General features: G+C 43.1%; 1 protein-coding gene across 1 annotated transcript; it reads right to left on the bottom strand.

Moving 5' to 3' along the window:
* Positions 1-5,875: 5,875 nt before the first annotated feature.
* sacm1lb (SAC1 like phosphatidylinositide phosphatase b) lies at positions 5,876-18,259 on the bottom strand. The gene is made up of 20 exons (XM_069657021.1): positions 18,196-18,259; positions 17,588-17,685; positions 16,982-17,056; positions 16,764-16,891; positions 16,172-16,321; positions 16,011-16,070; positions 15,611-15,644; positions 15,208-15,309; positions 14,779-14,864; positions 14,535-14,621; positions 14,318-14,386; positions 14,053-14,132; positions 13,861-13,959; positions 13,507-13,645; positions 12,537-12,606; positions 12,376-12,448; positions 10,702-10,795; positions 8,490-8,582; positions 8,348-8,405; positions 5,876-8,223 (listed from the first exon to the last, which is right to left on the bottom strand). Exons 1-20 carry the CDS (start codon positions 18,222-18,224, stop codon positions 8,087-8,089), a joined length of 1,761 nt encoding a protein of 586 aa, XP_069513122.1. The 5' UTR covers positions 18,225-18,259; the 3' UTR covers positions 5,876-8,086.
* Positions 18,260-19,210: the final 951 nt, after the last annotated feature.

The raw sequence follows: 19,210 nt of genomic DNA, 5'->3' as shown, positions 1-19,210 counted from the left end.
GACCTCATCACCGCTCCAGCCTTAGAATGAACGCACGGTTACCAGAACAACTGCTCCACCACAACATGAAGATTGCACAGTCACACTGCACATAACAATGACTTCAGCAGAATGTAAAAGAGCTCTGCATACCTCCACAGTATATGATAAATACATGCAGTAAACAAGCTGACGTTAGCTCTGACTTTAGCTGCTACATTAGACCAACACTGCTGGGATGCTAGCAGCCTCACTTGCAGATGCTGGTCCAAGTTTTTTTAGCAGTCAGGCAGCAAATGTTTATTTGCTCCTCCCACTGTTTGGTGCTCATTCTCATGTCCTTTCATCCTCGTGTGTTGGCGTAAGCTTTCTGGTTTGTCCCTCACTCTTCCTGACACCGGCAACATAATGTGTGTTTACTGTTTACTTAAAAAAGCTGCAAGATAAAATTATGATGCATTTATTATACACATATCTGTGTGTATGTGTCTATAAATGTTACAGGTTAATAAATCTTTATTTTATTTGTCAGTTGTTGTAATGATGACCCACTGAGCAGCCTGAGCGACCCCTTCATCAGAAGCTCTTCTGCCATTTGTCAAAATTAAAGTTGGCCAATGTGTCACTGCAACAAAGGTTATGGATGGCCCCTCTCTCTCGCTGTCTTCTCTTGTGGTCAGTTAAAATCTTCTTTTCAAAACAGACTAACATTTCTTTGTATGCAAGCTTTCAGTGAGGAATTAACAGAGTAAATACAAAGTGTGCGGTTAACGGATCAAAGTTCTCTTCACAAGTATTTTAAAAATACCTTCATATGTGTTTTATCTCATGTTTCCATTTATGTCATACCTATGTATGACATTTGTTAGCCATGTAAGATTATATTTGTGGGTTTATTTATTTAAAGATGTCATTACATTTTGAAAGATGTTAGGTCCAAACCTGTTGTGTGAAATGTGTCATATAACGTGGAAGAACTAGGACACCAGCTGGTAATCATTCATGCCCCCTGCTGTACAGCTGATGTTAAAGATGACATATGACTGAAGGTTTCAGAAACAGGTAAACAGTGATTACATAATGTGTTTCTACATTCTCAGTTCAGCAGAGGTCACAGTGACACTAAAGGAGGGGGCTGTAAAAGATTGTGTACAGTCAGACAAACAAAAAGTGCTGCAGTCTGCTCTGACGGTGTGGGGCACTGAGCCCATACCTACGCACATGGAGGTGCAAAATCTACAAGATCAGATGTAAGTGAGTAAACTATGGATAAGAGAATGAGCCCATGTGGAGCAGGTGGATGGAAATAACCACATAAAAACAATTAAGATACAGATGTGGGATATGATCACATAATAAAAATGGCAGATAATAATCTCATATAAATAAATAGATTGAAAAAAATGAGAATAAATTCTTGAACATATGAAAAATAAAGTGCTTAAAAAGTACATAAATGATGATACTATGGCAGGCACAATGGCAACAAAATGTACATAAAACACAATAAAATGGTAGGAAATATGAAGTGATGCGAGAAAAAGAACAGAAAACATTCTTAGGAGTAGGCCATCTTGTAAAATTGAGTTTTAAGGAGGCACTTAAAAGCTGCAGTGGAGTCTGCTGATCTCACCCTGAGGGGAAGGCTGTTCCAAAGCCGAGGGGCCATAACCGAGAAAGCACGGTCAACCTTGGTTTTCAGTCTGGTCTGTGGAACAGCTGATCTCAGGGGCCTGGCTAAGCTGTAGGGGGTTCAAAGTTCATTTATGTATTCGGGAGCCAGACCGTTTATGGCCTTATAAGTAATAAGTAAAATTTTAAAATGAATTCTAAATGTAATGGGCAACCAGTGTAGTGCTGCTAAAATTGGAGTGATATGGCAGAACCTCCTAGACTTAGTTAATAGTCGGGCAGCTGAGTTCTGGATAAGCTGTAATTGTGAGACTGAGTGGGAATTAAAACAGGTAAACAGGGAGTTACAGTAGTCCAGACGTGAAGATATAAAAGCATGTATGACTTTCTCTGTATCATTAAAATTGAGCATGTGTCTGATGTTTGAGATGTTTCTTAATTGATAAAATCAGGCTTGAATAACATTTTTGGTATGCTGCTCAAATGATAAGTTGCTATCAATGTTATCCCAAGATTTTTTGCCACAGACTTAACATTGACAGTCAGTGACCCAAGGGAAGACTGTATCTGACGTTTGTGATGCTTTGGACCAAAGATCAACACCTCTGTTTGGTTGCGGTTGAATTGTAGGAAATTGGCTGCCATGCAGACCTTGACATTTGATAAACAGGAATGCAGTGTGGTCAAATTGTTCAGTTAATGTGGTTTAAATGAGAGATATAACTGTGTATCATCAGCGTAGCAGTGGAACGAGATGTTGTGTTGCCGAATGATATGTCCAAGGGGTAACATGTACAGTGAGAATAAAATTGGTCCCAGAATAGATCCTTGGGGCAGTCCACAGGTGATGGTAGCTGTTGGTGATTTAAAATCCTGAATTGAGACAAAACATTTTCTGTTTTCTAGGTAAGAGGAGAACCATTCCAGTGCGACTGCGAGAGCAGTGACCAGAGTCTGCAGCCAGCAATAAGTCACTTGTCACACGAAGGAGAGCTGTTTCCGTACTGTGCAGTTTTCGAAAACCACTCTGGAATTTTTCAAATAAGTTGTTGTTCCTCAGTGCCTCTAAAAGTTGGATCATAACAATGTAGTAAGTCTTTTAATGATTGGTAGTGCACTTGTAATTTACTCGATTTCCACTTTCTTTCTGCTCTTCTGCATAATTTTTTAAGAGTCCGAGTGTCTTCATTTATCCAGGGGGTCGCTCTTCTTATGGCTTTTAGCTGGGTTTTTAGAGGTGCGACCTTGTCCAGGGTGGCTCGGCATAGATTATGAAAATGATTTGTGAGGTCATTTGTATCTGGATATGTCAGGCTGTCCACGGCACTATTAAAGAGGGGAGTAAATGCCGCCACTGTGTGCTAGTTTATGACACGAAGATGACACTTTTTTGCAATTTGTCTCCACAGTCTGAACCACAGTGTTGAACAAGATGCACATGTGATCTGACACAAAAAGGTCTCTGACAGAGAAATTATTTACATTTAGCCCCAGCGTAAACACCAAGTCTAATGTATGTCCACGGTTGTGAGTTGGGCCCCTAACATGTTGAACCAGGTTGTAAGATTCAGTGATATTTAAAAATGCTTTAGAGATGTGATTTGAAGTGTCATCAATATGGAGGTTAAAGTCGCCAACAATAATTAATTTATCATAATCCAGAATAATGGAAGATAGGAGTTCTGAAAATTCTGTTAAAAACACAGGATTCATTTTTGGCGGATGATAGATGAGTAGGCAGAGTATGGGAGAGGCACAATTTATCTTGAACATTAGAGCCTCAAAACTAGACAAATCACTCAGGGCAATAGGGCTGCATTTAAATGTATCTTTGGAGACTGCAGCCAGACCTCCTCCACGACCACTGACCCTAGAAGAGCAAAGTGATTTAAAGTTCGGAGGGCACACCTCGATCAGCTGACTAAATTCCCCAGGCCGGATCCAGGTTTCAGTTAAGAACAAAAAATCCAAACCACTCGAGGTGATGTAATCATTTAAAATGAAGGTTTTGCTTGATATTGACCTTACATTAAATAAGGCACATTTAATAAGTTGTACATTAGACTCCTGCCTAGTTGGTTTAATGTGGATTAAATTGTGTGAATTTGCCCTGTTGATTCTTGGCTTGCCAGGTCTGGTCCTAATTATAGTTGAGATTTTTTGAGGGCTATATATAGGATTTGGGATTGTAATGCTGTGAGAGGCAGTGGAGGTGAGGTGGGAAAGCAGATTTTTTGTTGGAGACTCAATGCTTTTCATAGAGGTAACCCTGTAGACCCTCTCAGTAATAATACGCTGAAAGGGGAAAGTGACCGGTGATTGTGGTAATGACAGAAAAGGCCTATGGGAGGGGCTGGTGAGCTGCGCAGTGATCGGTGCAGCCACTACAGGCAGAGAAGAAGGAGGAGGCTCAGGTACAGGGGTGTGTAATGTAAATAGTCAATCACGTGGAGTGTATCGGACAACATACTGCATGTTAGCCCTTAACATCGAGCTGCCCAGACTGTTAGGGTGGACGCCGTCAGTCCTGTAAAAGGAGGGACGGTTCAAAAACAGATTGAAGTTGTCCATAAAAACAAAGTTGTGAGCTCCGCAGGCGAACCGGAGCCAGGTGTTGAGATAGCGGAGCCTGCTAAAACGCTCATCCCCGCGGGACAGCGTTGGCAAGGGACCACTGATAAAAACAGCCTTCCCACAGTTTTTTAAAAGGCTAAAAAGGTCATTGAAATCCCTTTTTGTCAACTCCGATTGCTGACGATTCATCAAAGTATCTCAAAGTAATGACTGAAGATCTCAAAACAATAACTAAATATTTAAATATAATGATTTTTTATCTCAAAATAATAACAAATATTCTCAAAATGACATTATCTTGAAGTAGTGACTAAATATAAACAATGACTAAATGTGATCATTAATTTGAAATATTTCAATATATTGAGATACTAAGTCTTTTTGATAATTAAGTTATTCTGAGGAAACAAGAACATTGTTTTTTATTACTATGACTTACATGATGATTTTCTTTTACACGCTGATCAACTGAAACTACAACAGTCAGTGAACTTTGTGAAGATTTGTCACACTGTGTGTCATGTGTACACAGATGTGTTCGTGTGTGGGACGAGACCAGCAGCCTATCAGGACTCACACATGCTCTGTCAGACCTCAGCAGGAACATGTTTGTGCCTCTCATGCAGCTCCACATCTGAGCCACACAGCTGAGCATTCACTGTGATGACAGCAACAAAAACACAGAACCAAATCCTGTTTTTAAAGTCTGTCCGTCAAAGACTCTTCAGACTGTGTAGAGTCCAACTCTATATGTATGTATGTATGTGTATGTATATATGTATATATGTATATATGTATGTATATGTAACTCTATTTGACAGAATAAAATAATAAAATAACCTAAACGATCTAAAGATGATGAAAACGTTTCTGAGAATAATAAAATATTATCTCTGAATGAGGAATATCTCTGGGACACCAAACCAATGATGAAACACAAGAGGATCATGTGACTGTTCAAGGATCGAAACTTTATCTGAAGAAGGATTTCAGGAAATATCAAGCATCTGAGATGATGATGATGAGGAGGGTGATGATGATGATGAGGAGGAGGGTGATGGTGATGATGAGGAGGAGGGTGATGGTGATGATGATGAGGAGGGTGATGATGATGATGAGGAGGAGGGTGATGAAGGTGATGATGAGGCTGATGGTGATGATGAGGGTGATAATTAGGGTGGTGAGGGTGATGGTGATGATGAGGGTGATGGTGATGATGAGGGTGCTAATGAGGGTGATGAGGGTGGTGGTGATGATGAGGGTGATGATGGGTGATGAGGGTGATGATGAGGGTGATGAGGGTGATGGTGATGATGAGGGTGCTAATGAGGGTGATTGTGATGATGAGGGTGATAATGAGGGTGATGGTGATGATGAGGTGATGAGGGTGCTGATGGGGGTGATGGTGATGAGGGTGGTGGTGATGATGAGGGTGATAATGAGGGTGCTGATGAGGGTGATGGTGATGATGAGGGTGATGATGGGTGATGGTGATGATGAGGGTGATGATGAGGTGATGAGGGTGATGGTAATGATGAGGGTGCTAATGAGGGTGATGGTGATGATGAGGTGATGAGGTGATGAGGGTGATGGTGATGATGAGGTGATGAGGTGATGAGGGTGATGGTGATGATGAGGTGATGAGGGTGATGAGGGTGATGGTGATGGTGATGATGAGGGTGATGGTGATGATGAGGGTGATGGTCATGATGAGGGTGGTGGTGATGGTGATGTGGTGAACAGAATATGAATTTTGAAGCCAGTTTGTTATATATTTTATTGTACTTAATTTCAGTATCATATTTAAAGTCAGGATTCATTCTTAATAAGGCATAATGATTCTCTGTGATCACCTGTACGTGCCTCTAATAATGAATCTGTTTGTACGAGAGGTTGCTGCATGAGGCCAGTGGATGAAGAAGCATAAACCCAACGTTACAGAGACAAAGTTAATGAAGCATTTGGTCAACCCTCATTAATCTGAACATAACAGGTCATATAAGGGTACTTAGATTACACAGATTAACAAAACAGCATTAAAAACATTGTTTACATTATCAGAGATGATTCAGTTTGTTTAACAGGCAAAATGTGAAGCTTATCCACAATCTGAGTCCAAACCAAAGTCCATCTCGAAAAGCACTCATTTAGATCAGCAGTCAGTACTGCTGAAGCAAAAACTAATGTACCACCACCATTGTGTGTTTAAACTGTGTGGAGATTAAAGGACACATATATTCATGTAAACCAACGTTATCCTGAAGAAATTAACTCGGTGCATCTTAAACACAGCTGCTAGCCTGCTGTTAATGCACCTGTGACTTCAGTTCTTACTGCTGCATTTACTTGCTGATAGTATTTCAGAATGAGTTAAACTACATCTGAATTCTCTTTGAATGGTTCAGAAAACGTTAACAGTTCTGTTTAACGTGCATGTTTTCCTGCTCATAAATTGATCATCTTTTAGCTTAAGTCAAGGAAAATGTTGCTATTTTTAAATCTGGGCCCAATTTTTTACATCTTTTGGGTCTAAATGTCAAAAGGTACAAACAGGTACACACAGTGTGTGAATGTCTCCAGTAGATGTGTTCGTCCTGCAGCAGTGAAACAGGCTGTAATGGCTGCAACATAATCCTTGATGGATCAAAGTGCTTCCACTAAAAGTTCTTGTTGTTTCCACTGACAGGTCTATCTCTGTAGGGATCCTTTCTGTAATGCTGTCACACACTTAGAATAACAATCTTAGTCTTTTTGTTACAGAGGAAGATGATTATTTTAACCACAAACAGATGTTACATCACTCTCTGCAAACACACCAGGACAGGAACACAGGAGCTGCTGCTCTACAGCTGCCTCACTGGGTTAGATTGTTTGTGTTATGTTATACACATATATTGCTTTGGACAAAGAATATCAATTAAGAACACCAAAGTCAACCAATAACACAAACAAACTAACCGTTTAAGGCAGACGTAAAGCTGGGTAAAATTACTGTTTTTGTCAATGGAGTTTGGTGGGTTGGAAAAGAGCGATGCAACGTGTTCCTCTTTGACAACATTACAGAAGGGATCCCTGCAGAGGTCAAACTTTCTGTCTGACACTTTTAGTGGACGGACTTTGTTCAGGCACTGCTGCAGGTGGAAGTAATCTACAGGAGACATTCCAAAACTTCTTGTACCTGTCAGTCATTTAGACCACAAATATGTAAAATGCCAGAATTCCCCTTTAATATACCTGATACATATGAAATTATAAAAAATGCTCAGAAGCACATTTAACAAGATTCCTGTTATTCCAGTAGATATTTGGGACTCTGAGGACGTCCAGTTACAGACTGGCTGTGTGATTTGAAATGTGGGAAAGAAGGACAGATTCCCTGGAGCCTTATGGACCCTGTGTGGACCCTTTACTGGTCTCGAAATGCAGAGTTTAACCTGGACCAGAGTATCCGTATACAAAGACATACTGGCACAACAAAAGAAACAGACAAAAGGCAGATGAACAGTTCATACAGTAATTCATTTACAGCTGAGCTGTGACATCACAGCAGCTGTTCTGATCCCTAAGCATCCATGCAGGGAACGCAGTGAGACAAACCACAGCTTCCCTGTGACATCCAGTAAAAACACAGTCCAGAGGTTCCAGTAAAACCAGCGGACAGACAGTCCTGCCCACGCGTCGTCGCTGCAGTGTGGACAGCAGCCGGCCTCTGCACTCCCAGTCTCTGTCTTTACTCCTTCTTAGTGCAGGAGGCCCACCCCGGTGCCCTCCTCCTCCTCCTCTCCAGCCTCTGTCAGTAAAGGCTCCAGCCCTGATGATGATGCTGCTGCTGGGGGTAAATTGATGAAGAGGAAGAGGCAGTGAGCTCGCCGGGGCCAAGCTGCTTTCCACACGCACACATTCAGTCCAGCTTCTCCTTCTGGACCAGCTTCGGAGCGTCGACAAAGTCCAGACCGTTAAAAAGGATCAGCCCCCCCGTCACCACGCTGGCCGTCCCCCAGAACAGAACGTAGGCCAGAGTCTCCGTCCACGTGTCGCCTGCAGGGGGAGCAGTCACACCCAGTTAGTGAGCACATGTAAACTAAAGTAGTGCCTGCTGCTATATATTTGTACGATAAATAAACCTTCATGTGGTTTGTTGAGTGAACACAGTTTTTCTCACCAGCCATGAGCAGGCAGATGATGCACATGGAGAACGCCACCACCATGATGATGGGCAGCTGGAAAAGGAAAACAGGAGTCACAAGCTGCAGTAGTTTGTGAAAATAAAAAGTCAGCACACTTTCTTCCTGAGCTGTTCTCACCGTGAGGAACTTCCAGTCTTTGGGGTCTCTCAGCGGAGTCGTCCAGTCACCTTCATCCACAGCGTAGTTCCCCAGGAACAGGTCGATGGAGTCCTGCAGTTAAACACAGCACAGGTTTTCTACTGGTTCCACTGTGACTCTGCACCTGAGTGTGTCTGTTGGTCTGACTGTGACTCTGCACCCGAGTGTGTCTGTTGGTCTGAGTGTGTCTGTTGGTCTGACTGTGACTCTGCAGTGTCTGTGAACAGCTGCGTGAAGCACTCAGCTGCTCTGAGGCTGTAAACACTTCAGCTCATGTCAGAGACGAGGTGTCCATTATCAGAGCTTTAATCTAGAACGACAAACAGTTGAACTGGAATTATCACGAGATGTCCATTATCAGGAATGAAAGTACACCCTGCAGCCAATCAGAGTCGAGTCTCACCCAGACCATGGTATGAGAGGCGTTCATACTATCTGTACATCAGGCTGTTTGCTCGAGTAAAGCTGCAGGGTTTGTTTTGGGTCTTAACAAATTAAATAAATTCATTGATATATATTTTTTTACACTTTAATATTTAATGTTTCCTCGCATTGTAAGAAACAAGAAGAGCAACAGTGAAGTCACAGCATCTGTTTCCTTTCATCAAGAGCTTGTAGGCGTGTTTAGCAGTGCACACTGATGTACGAGTATCAGAATCAGAAACACTTCATTAATCCCCGGGGGGAGACTCAGGCGGTACAGGTGCTCTGACACAGAAAGCACAGAGAGATATGTGGCATAACATAGAAGTAAGACAAAATGTCAAATATGTGCATTCTATATACAATAAAGTAAGAGATGAAGATTAAATGCTGAAAGTGGATCTATGGTGATTTACTGTACTGCCAGTACTGGGTAATAACTGATGAGCGGACCTGTCATAAAGCTCTGTTTTTAACTGCAAATGGTAAATGGTCTGTACTTGTATATCTCTTTTCTAGTCTTTGCGACCACTCAAAGCTGCTTTTACACTACATGTCACATTCACCCATTCACACACTGATGGCAGAGGCCGAAGTGCCCATCTCCAATCAGACACTTTGACATGTGACTGCAGCAGTCAGGGATCGAACCACCAGGTTGAGAGACGACCGACTCTTCCACTGAGCCACAGTTGCCGTCTGTGTAAAGCACTTTGATGAATTGCTCTATGGGCTGTGGCTCAGTGGTAGAGTCGGTTCGATCCGCAGCTCCCTCAGGCTACATGTCGAAATGTCATTGGGCAAGACACTGAACCCCAGATTGCTCGCTGTGGCACAGCCGACGGGTATGAATGTGACAACTTAGTTGGGAACTTTAGGTAGCAGCCTCTGCCATCAGTGTGTGAATGGGTGAATGTGACATGTAGTGTAAAAGCAGCTTTGAGTGGTCGCAAAGACTAGAAAAGAGATATACAAGTACAGTCCATTTACCATCTACGTGTGAAAGGTGCTTTGTAAATAAACTTAATCTGAGCCTCATTCTTTATATTAAAGCTGACGATGACTCTCCATCCAATACATATAAACCTTACAACAAACACACTGAAACCAAGCAGCAACCTCCGGAGCTGAGAAATGAAGTAAATGCACTAGTGCCAAAAGCTGCAGTTCCTCCTTTGTCCACTAGAGGCTGTCTCCAGCAGTGAGTCAGTCCCCATAGAACCCCATGTTAAACTTTACAGCAGAAATAAACATGTTTACAGCCTGGTACAAAAAACAGTTTGGGTCTCTATAGCTCATTTCTCTCTTCATGACACGTGTCGTTTTATCTGCTTAGAGCTGCTGCGGGCCAGGGGCTCTATAAATAAAGCTTTATCAACAGTAATAAGGAAGTAATTGCTGTCGGTGTGGTGCCCTCTGTGAGGTTAGCTAACACGATGGCAAAGAGAGAAGAGTGAAGAGGGAGATGTGTTTGATGTGGAGTTTGTGGTGACATAAAAGAACAATTTGCATTTAGGAGAGACGTCGTGTAACAGACACGTGGACTGAACAGCAGACACACACACACAAGTGGAGGTCAGAGCTAGTATGAACACTTCACCATGTTTGCTTTTTATCTCTTATCATAACGTCATTACAGTATTGAACAATATTATCACTCCTCGAGCAGGCCTGCTTTACATTCTCATTGTATTAACCTGACTGTAAAACACACGTCAATAATCCACACAGACACTGGAGCACTAAACTCCACACAGGTGAGACTCACCTGTCTGAAACCATCAGAGAAGTTGTTCTTGTAGTATCGGATCATGGAGTTCCAGCCGTCCATCAGCAGCCCCCACTGAGTCCTCTTCCCCATCCTGAAGGAGCAGACAGCGTCACAGCCAGGACGTGTACTCTGAATCAAGTCTACTGTTCTCTGAACACCTGCTGAAGCTGCATCTTACCTATCACTGAGGCTTTCTTCTGTTTCAAGAGACTCAAACATTAGTCTTTAGTTAATGCAGTGATTCTCAAACTGTGGGGCGTGGAACGACAGGGGGGGCGCGCCAACGTTTGGAAAATGTAGCAGGCGGAACTATGTCTTGATGTCGGACAACCGGGACTCATTTTCAGGTGGCACAGTACACAAACGCGTTGCCCTCGCATATGTTAATGATTTCTGTGAGAAGCACATCCCATGTAGACTTCCACACTCTAATTGTAATCTTTTCTTCACTGTATTTAGTTTAATTCACAATCTACTTTAATCTGACCACTTTGCTTTCCTTCATTCCCCCCAACACTCCTGCACCTCTGCTCTCTGCACAGCTGCTTTCCCCGCCCCCCTCTATCTGTCTGTCTCTCTGTCTGCTTTGTTGACTACCCTTATCAGCCGTCTGTTTAATTAAGTTGCAAAAGTTAAATATTTTCTCTCGCAATTCAAAACAGCACGTGAGCCGCGTGTGCACGAGGAACGTTATTAATGACGTAGCGATCAAAACGAGCGATCGATTGTTACCAAATGACATCTGCACCTTTTTATAAGCTTTATAAACAGCGACAATCAATGCATTTACAATAGGGACGTGCGGAGGTACACAATATGATTGTTTAGATTAGATTGCGTAACAGAACTGCATATGATTGTGTGCGGACAGAGAGCGTCCGATGTTGGACCCTCTTTTACCCGTTAGAACACTGTGAGGAGTAAACTGGTCCCGCTCTTGTTTATTTGGTCGCCACGACTTCACGTGTGACTGATGTCCTGTGACTCCTGTCACTATTTCAGGGCCGCCACAGCAAAATGTATGTAGCGGAAACACTGTCTTTTTTTAAACACCGATTGAACTTTATTGTTATTGTTCTGAAAAAGTTATTGCACATTTTATTATATTTCTATTTGAAAAAGTCTGATGAAGCAATTGAAATAGTTGGGGTTTTTTGCACAGCAAATTACTAAGAGAAAAGTGAAAAGAACGGTCACGATCTTCACTTTCTTTCAATAAAAGTTTAACTTCACATTTTGGGGGGGGGGGGGGGGGTCGAGGGGGGGCCTGGCCTTTTTTTTTTCTCCAAGGGGGGGCTTGACAGAAAAAGTTTGAGAACCACTGAGTTAATAGATGGATACACATAGGGGATATTCAACCTCGAACTGTGTTCAGACCAAAGGTGAAGCACATTTTGCTCCTCTTTTTACACATTTATTTCCAGTGTGATGAGCTGTTAGCTCGGGTCAGTACCAGGATTTCTCTGATGGACACCAACTACAGGCGTTCTGTTTCAGCTGTGGAGCGCCTGTCCATCTGTCTACGCTGAGTGTTAGTTTCACTGTATCTGCATCTTTGCAGTCACTCTGTGTGTAATCATGCTGGGCAAAAAAAAACACTTTTGGTCTGGATGCTCTTGCCTTGTCATTAGCATGTAGTGAGCATGTGTTTAGCTGGATATGCGAGCTGACCTGGTGAAGTCGGTCTTTAAGGCTCCCGTTCCTGCGTACTGTTTGGCACAGGCGTCAGCGTTGTCTGCCCAGGCTGCATGTGAGCACAGAGACAGATCAGATCAACACCTGAGAGTTGTGATGAAGACGAGAGTTTAGTAGTTTAAAGGTAAAGAACCCACCGTTCTTGTACATCTTCTCAAAGTCGGCCTGATCTTCAATCTGCTGTCCGACGTGCAGAACTCCCATTTTCTACACACACACACGCACGCACACGCACACACACACACACACACACACACACACACACACACGTCAAAGGCTGTCTAGATAAAAGATGCTCATATGTAAACTCTTCCTGCATGTTAACATAAAAACTAACTGATGGCACATTTAACATGTGTTTTACTCTGTCTGTATTTATTGTTAGTAAAAAGCTGTTCACTTCAAAACCTGGAAAAAAACATCTCATTAAAAGTCTTCTAGCAGCTCAAAGTTCAAAGTCCTTTCCTGTCAGGCTTTTAATGTGAAACATCGACAGGAGGTGCAGCGTCAGCGTGTTGTTACCGATGATGTTAGCTCAGTGTATTGTACAGAGGGATTCTGATCTGTTGATAATACACATTGTAAATCAAAAATGAACAGAGAGGTTCAGACTGAGGTCCTCTGTGTCACTGCTGAAAACTGTACTGTAATGTTATTGTTTGAACAGCAGAGGGTGCCGGCGCACTCCGTCAGTCAGACAGAGGAGCCTTAAAGACAGAAAGGCGTCTAAAAAAAGGTTTAAACATTTAAATTTAAGGGCCTTTGTTTGTTGTGTTTACATGTTCCAGCTGCTGCAGTGATATATTATTATTATCTTATTCATTATTTATTGTTCTTGTTTTAAATGGCACATAAAAAGATTATTGGTGGCAATTCATGCCAATTTTCTGCACATGCTCATGTCATGGCTGTCAACCTTTATTTTGTTTAATTAAAGAGGGAAAGTGGAAGAAGTTCAAGTTAACAGGGCCGACCCGGAAGCTTCGAGGCTTCAGTCAAATCAGGATTCAATTGTTTTATTCCTTTTTAACCACAGACGTACTACTCAGACTAGAAACGGAAACCAGAGCACTTCTGAAACCAGAGTCCGGTCGCGGGGCGTCTTACCCTGAGCTGTGACTGCAGCGAGCGCCGGGCCAGCAGACTCTGGATGACGTTGGTTCGGTCCAAACAGTCCATGCAGTTACTGCGAAACGTCCCCTCCTGGTTCAACAGTACCTTCCCGTCTGCATCCACCAGGAAGTACCTGAACAAACACACGCACATACACTGTTACTCCTAATGCACACAGCTATATATATGTCACCTACACACACACACACACACACACACACACACACACACACACACACACACACACACACACACACACACACACACACACACACACACACACACACACACACACACACACACACACACACACACACACACACACACAATGTTAGATATGTGACTGACCCAAACTCTTCCTGCATCTCAGCCACCATGTCCAGCAGGATGTGCAGGCGGTGCCACCTCATCCGGCTGCACTCCTTATGGAAGTCAAAGGCGATGTACCTGCAGGACGACAGACAAAGAGTGACTCGTACACACCTGGAGGGGGAGTAAATGTTAAAGCATGGAGCCAGAAGAGAGCGGTGTAAATCTTACTTGATCATGCCGTTACCCAGGCTGCTCACCATCTTGTCGAACGCCAGCTCCAGGGGCTTCTCTGAGCCCTTCTGGTTGATCTGAGAGCAACAATAACAACTCAACTTAATCTCATTGTCATGTATCAGTTCCTGCTTCTTCACAGGCAGGCTTCTGTCAAGGGTGAAACAGTGTGAAATCAACACCTGGCTGAACATTGATTTCATTCAATGAAACCAGGTGATAGAATGAACAGGTGTGTTAGCTGTGCATGTTTCCATCTCACCAGGTTGAGAATGACTTGTTTTCCATAGAGAATAATCTGTGAGTCAAAGTGTCTCTGGAATCCATCCAACTACAGGAACAAACAGAGGAAGAGGAGGAGGAGGAAGAGGAGAAGGAGGAGAAGGAGGAAGAGGAGGAGGAGGAGAAGAAGAAGACAGGTCAGCATGACAATGAAGACAACAAACATGACGTCTGCCGTCACAGTAAACCGAGCTCACATGGTTGATGGTCTTGTTGATCTGTGGTTTCGGTTTGTACTTCAGGTTCGGTCTCTGGGACCAGTAGAAGGGAATGGATCCTCTGGTCTGAAGAAAAAGAAATCTGCGTTATTAACCCTTTCATTAGAAATCAGACAAGAGCTCACTGAAGACTATTTCAAACACTGTCTTAAGAATGGGAACAACCTGAAAAAAGGGGGTCTGCTTTTACAGGGTCCTTAACCAAACCCTCCCGCTATCTCACCTGGACATATGAAGCCTTGGCGCTGTTAAACTGGACGATCTGCTCTGTCTCCACATAGTTAGCAGCGTGGCCCTCTGAGTCAATGCCTGCACACAGAAACACACACACACCGTTAGAGACAGCTGATGGTCTCATAGTCCTCCTATTGCATGATGAGTTCACTCCCTTCATGTCCACTGGATGTACCTGCAGAGATAAAACCTGTAACAGATCAAATGCTTTGTTCCATGACGTTCTTTTCTAATCAACATGTAACAAAGCATTTGATCTGTTACAGGTTGTATCTTCCTGTACATGCAACACAGATAGTCATAGTCATAAATGCAGATATATTTTCTATATCTTATAAACACACAAAGATGTAGGAGTCAGACGTGTGACAGATTAAAGGACATTTACAGAACAGGCCTCAGTGGGCTTTAGACTCACCTCTGACGTAGTATCTGACTCCGGCTCTGAAGCAGCTCCTCCTGGAGATGATACTCCACTCAAACACTTTTCCATTGATGCAGCTCGACCTCAGGGCGATGACTGACAGACAAGTGTGTTAAGAAACCAACAGAGCTAACATGGAGACGGTGATACCCACACTCAAGGATAACAAAGAGGCTAAATGGCATCAAGACTTTACTCTCTTAAACACTGCTGTAGAGTTCTCATCCTGCTCAAGACAGAAACACATTTCATAATGCAGGTCGAACCGTTTGTTAAATTAAAGAATACAAACATTTTAATGTTTTACTCAGAGAGATGAAAGCGCTACTCACTGACAGCGTATCTATTGTCTAACACGTGCTGAGGGAAATACAAACTGAACGAGAGGAGAGGATACAGCCGTGGACAACAGGAAACACAAACTTGTGTAACTGTAAGGAGAGCAGAGACAGACAGGAAGTGTTCACTATTATTGATCTGTGTGAAATCAAAGTCTCTGATTTACCTTTCAGTTAAAGTTACCTGAGGAGGAAATTCAATGTTTTAAACCTCGGCCCATAAACAGCTGTTACGTCGCTCTCTTAAAACCACCAGACTGACAGGAACAGTAATCACAGCCTGTTTCACTGCTGCAGACTCAAGTCATTACTGGAGCGGTTTCAGAAGGCTTTAAACCTACTGGTGAATTACACATTACTGGGCCCAGGCTTAGAAACACCAGAATCACCCTGCAACATTCTGAGTAAATGCACTGTGAAGATTAAAGGGAAATAAAGCAGGAGAGTAATGTTGCTAACCTCTGGCTGACTCATGAACTCCCTCAACAGGTGCCCGTTCCAGACAAAACGCTGATCTGCCTGAAACAACCACAGAGACCACATGTTAATATTAGATTTAATCTGGCCACTGTGAGCCCATGAATCCACAGACACTGCACTACATGCTGTGTATCGCCCACCCGCTCCAGAAGGCTCATCTCCTGGAACTCGGGGCTGGTGTTAGCAAGCCGCTGCAGAGTGTGAGTCAGGTCGTAGTCTGTCGCAAAGTAGAAGCCGTCTGTGTGGAGCACGTTGTTGATCATGGACAGGAACGCCTTGTTGTCCTGCATCTGAAACAAGAAACACCAGACTTTGTTGTGACATTAGGTCAACAGGCTGCTAGACCCAGAAGTCAAACAGGTCGTCTGCAGAACACCTGGCTCTGTTAGAACACGCTGAGTGTTACAGCTTAACCGTCTACAAGAACACGTCCTTGTTACGTCTTGTTTTTCTGTAAACATGCATCTTAACTCGCAGGTTATATTTGTGATAAAGGTCATTTTTATGGATTGTGTTTATTGTTGTTTTTCGTGAGTTGTTTATGTGGTCACTGCTGGCTGAACAACAAGCTCCCCTTTAGGGATTTCAAAGTTATCTTTGACCGTGGACAGGTTTTATTGAGGCACACATCCTTCAACACTTGAACCTGAGTATATTTGCTCACTTTCAGCAGGAAGATTACCTGCTCCTGAATCATCCAGGAGTCATACCAACAAAAGAATGAGCTCCTACCTGGTTGTCTGTCAGGTGTAAAATTGTCTTCTTATATGAGATGATTTCAAACTCCTGAGCCTTCCACACAGCGTGGCCCAGCAGGTCTCCCACCTTCTTCTTCTTCGTGATGACCACCAGGTACATACCTGACACACACAGGTGGTCAGTGAGAATAACCAGCATTGATCTCCTGTTTGTCAGGGACATGGTGCACCTGTATTACACTCTGGACTCACCTGCCACCAGACGTGTCGTCCCCATGAGTCCACATATGGGCCTGGAGTCAGCGGACGCAGGGACGTCCCTCCTGACTGAGGACCGAGCAGAGACATGACCATGGTGAGAGAGTTAGGAAGACTCACAGCAGGAATCACCTGAACCAGAGCTGACACTTATAGCTGACTTTATAATTATCTGACCTCCTAACAAACTCTGATGACACGTAATCAAATGCTGCCTTTTTAACATGACAGAGTGCTGTTCACTGACACACGGAGCAGATTAGGACGTCCTCGCTGAGAACTATCTTATGTTAGCTTGCTCGCTTTCACCTGTAAACACATGTAATAGCCTGAGGCCAGTGTTATTATGTGTTATTATGAGCCCCTGAGGAGAACACATTTTCTAATTAAAGTCATTCAGAGATTCAGAGACTTATTGATCTGTTTTTGTCCCTTCAAACAGTACATTCCAGCCTAATTTATAAAAGGTAGATGTCCTGGAGGAGCAGAAACACCTCCATCATGGTTTCTACATGTGTACATGAGCTGCTTCAGCCTCGAGCAGCCCGTGTGTATCTATGCCCTCACAGTGCTGCAGCTCTGTCACCTGTCTGTTCTTACCTGTGAGCGTCATCTCAGTAGACACTCTGTCGATAGCCAGGACGTCCTCACAGCCGTCATCACACGCCTCGATGTAGAACTTCTCAGGTGTGATGCGCCTGGAGGGACAGACACCAGAGAGAGAGCAGAGACGTGTTTAAACCCTCAACAGCAGCAGGACAGAATCACTACATGATGCTAACATGATGCTAACATGAAGGCAGCCGGAGAACACAGAGCACCGTGTTAGCTACCTGAGCTAATGTAACTGAACTTACAGCTGGTTAGTTTAAATCAAAACAAACATGGCGGCACATCTTCACTTTACACTTAGCTTCACTCCGGACACAGTTTAACATTGCATTATGTTTATTATTTAACAATCTCTAAATGATGATTCATGACTAGCACTGAGTCTGTGCTCAGGTGTAACGTTAGCTTTGGTTACAGCAGCAGTGACACGATGCAGCGCTGACAGAGTAAAGCATTACTGTTAGCGTAATAGACCATTAGCATGTTTATCGTTAGCATGTTAGCATGAAGTCCTCACACAGACTCCTCTCCTCTTCACTATCTACAAACACACAGTAAAACATCATTATGATAACATAGTGATCCACAGCACTTACAAGTTAAAACTCTCATAGGTGCTCGCCATCTTTCCTGCAGTCTGACCTCAGTGACGTGTCAGCGACACACCGGCTACTTCCGTCATCAGACTGCGCCACAGGAAGCCGCCAGAGGGCGCTGCTGCCGCGCGAGAGTCGCACACAGAGCTCCTTGACGACAGACAGTCTATATGTCATAGTTATTACACGTGTATATATGTCTATGGTCTGTGGTCCCCACATGGAGTAACTCTGTGTACAGCCCGCGCGCTATTTTAAACTGTACTGAATTTGTTTTTGTTTTTTTAAGAGTTTCGACCATTTCGTACTATTGTCTGCTTAAAGGTTATTGTCCATGTTTAATTGCTTTTTCTTGATTTCTTTGGGTTTTTTCTGTTATTTGTAGTTATATTTACTTGTGAAGTGTTTGCTCTGTTAAAAGAGCTGAACCTAATACATTAAACTTACTTACATAAAGATGTATATATTTACCTATAAGTTTAATGTTTATGTAACCTTGGCCAAGCTGGTTGTCCTTGTTTTCAGCGTGTGTCTAGTTCTGTGTATGAACACTGGGAGCAATGTAAAACTGGAGGCACAGTCCTCTTATGTGTGCACATAACTGACCAATAAAGCTGATTCTGATTCCCTGATATAAATGAACTGCAGAGGTCAGAAAAAGAAAAAAGGCCCACAGTCTTGGGAGAAAGACCAGATGGACATGTCCCTGAGGTAGACAGATTCACAGGTGGCTCTAAGGAACAATAACTCGTCTTCTTCCTCAAAATGATGAAACCCAGTAGCTCAAAAAAACCACATCCTCCTTTATTTTCTGTATCTGACGACGTGCTGAGTATATCAGGATTCCACAGTTTTCAACATGCACCTGCTGATTCTTCATGACCGTGTCCTTTTTTGTCTTCTTTCAGGCTCTACGCTGAACTACTCGTTTTATGGGGACAACCTGAGGCCATGAATAGTTCTGAATACAAAACAGATTTGAACCTCATGGCCGATGAGACGATCACCAACGTCA

The sequence above is a fragment of the Semicossyphus pulcher genome, unplaced genomic scaffold (genome assembly GCF_022749685.1).
Source record: "Semicossyphus pulcher isolate SPU_LCO1_2020_fin unplaced genomic scaffold, fSemPul1.0.p SCAF_9, whole genome shotgun sequence".
Lineage (NCBI taxonomy): Eukaryota > Metazoa > Chordata > Actinopteri > Labriformes > Labridae > Semicossyphus > Semicossyphus pulcher.
Note: the sequence above shows the minus strand (reverse complement) of the source record. Positions and strands in the feature narration are given on the sequence as shown.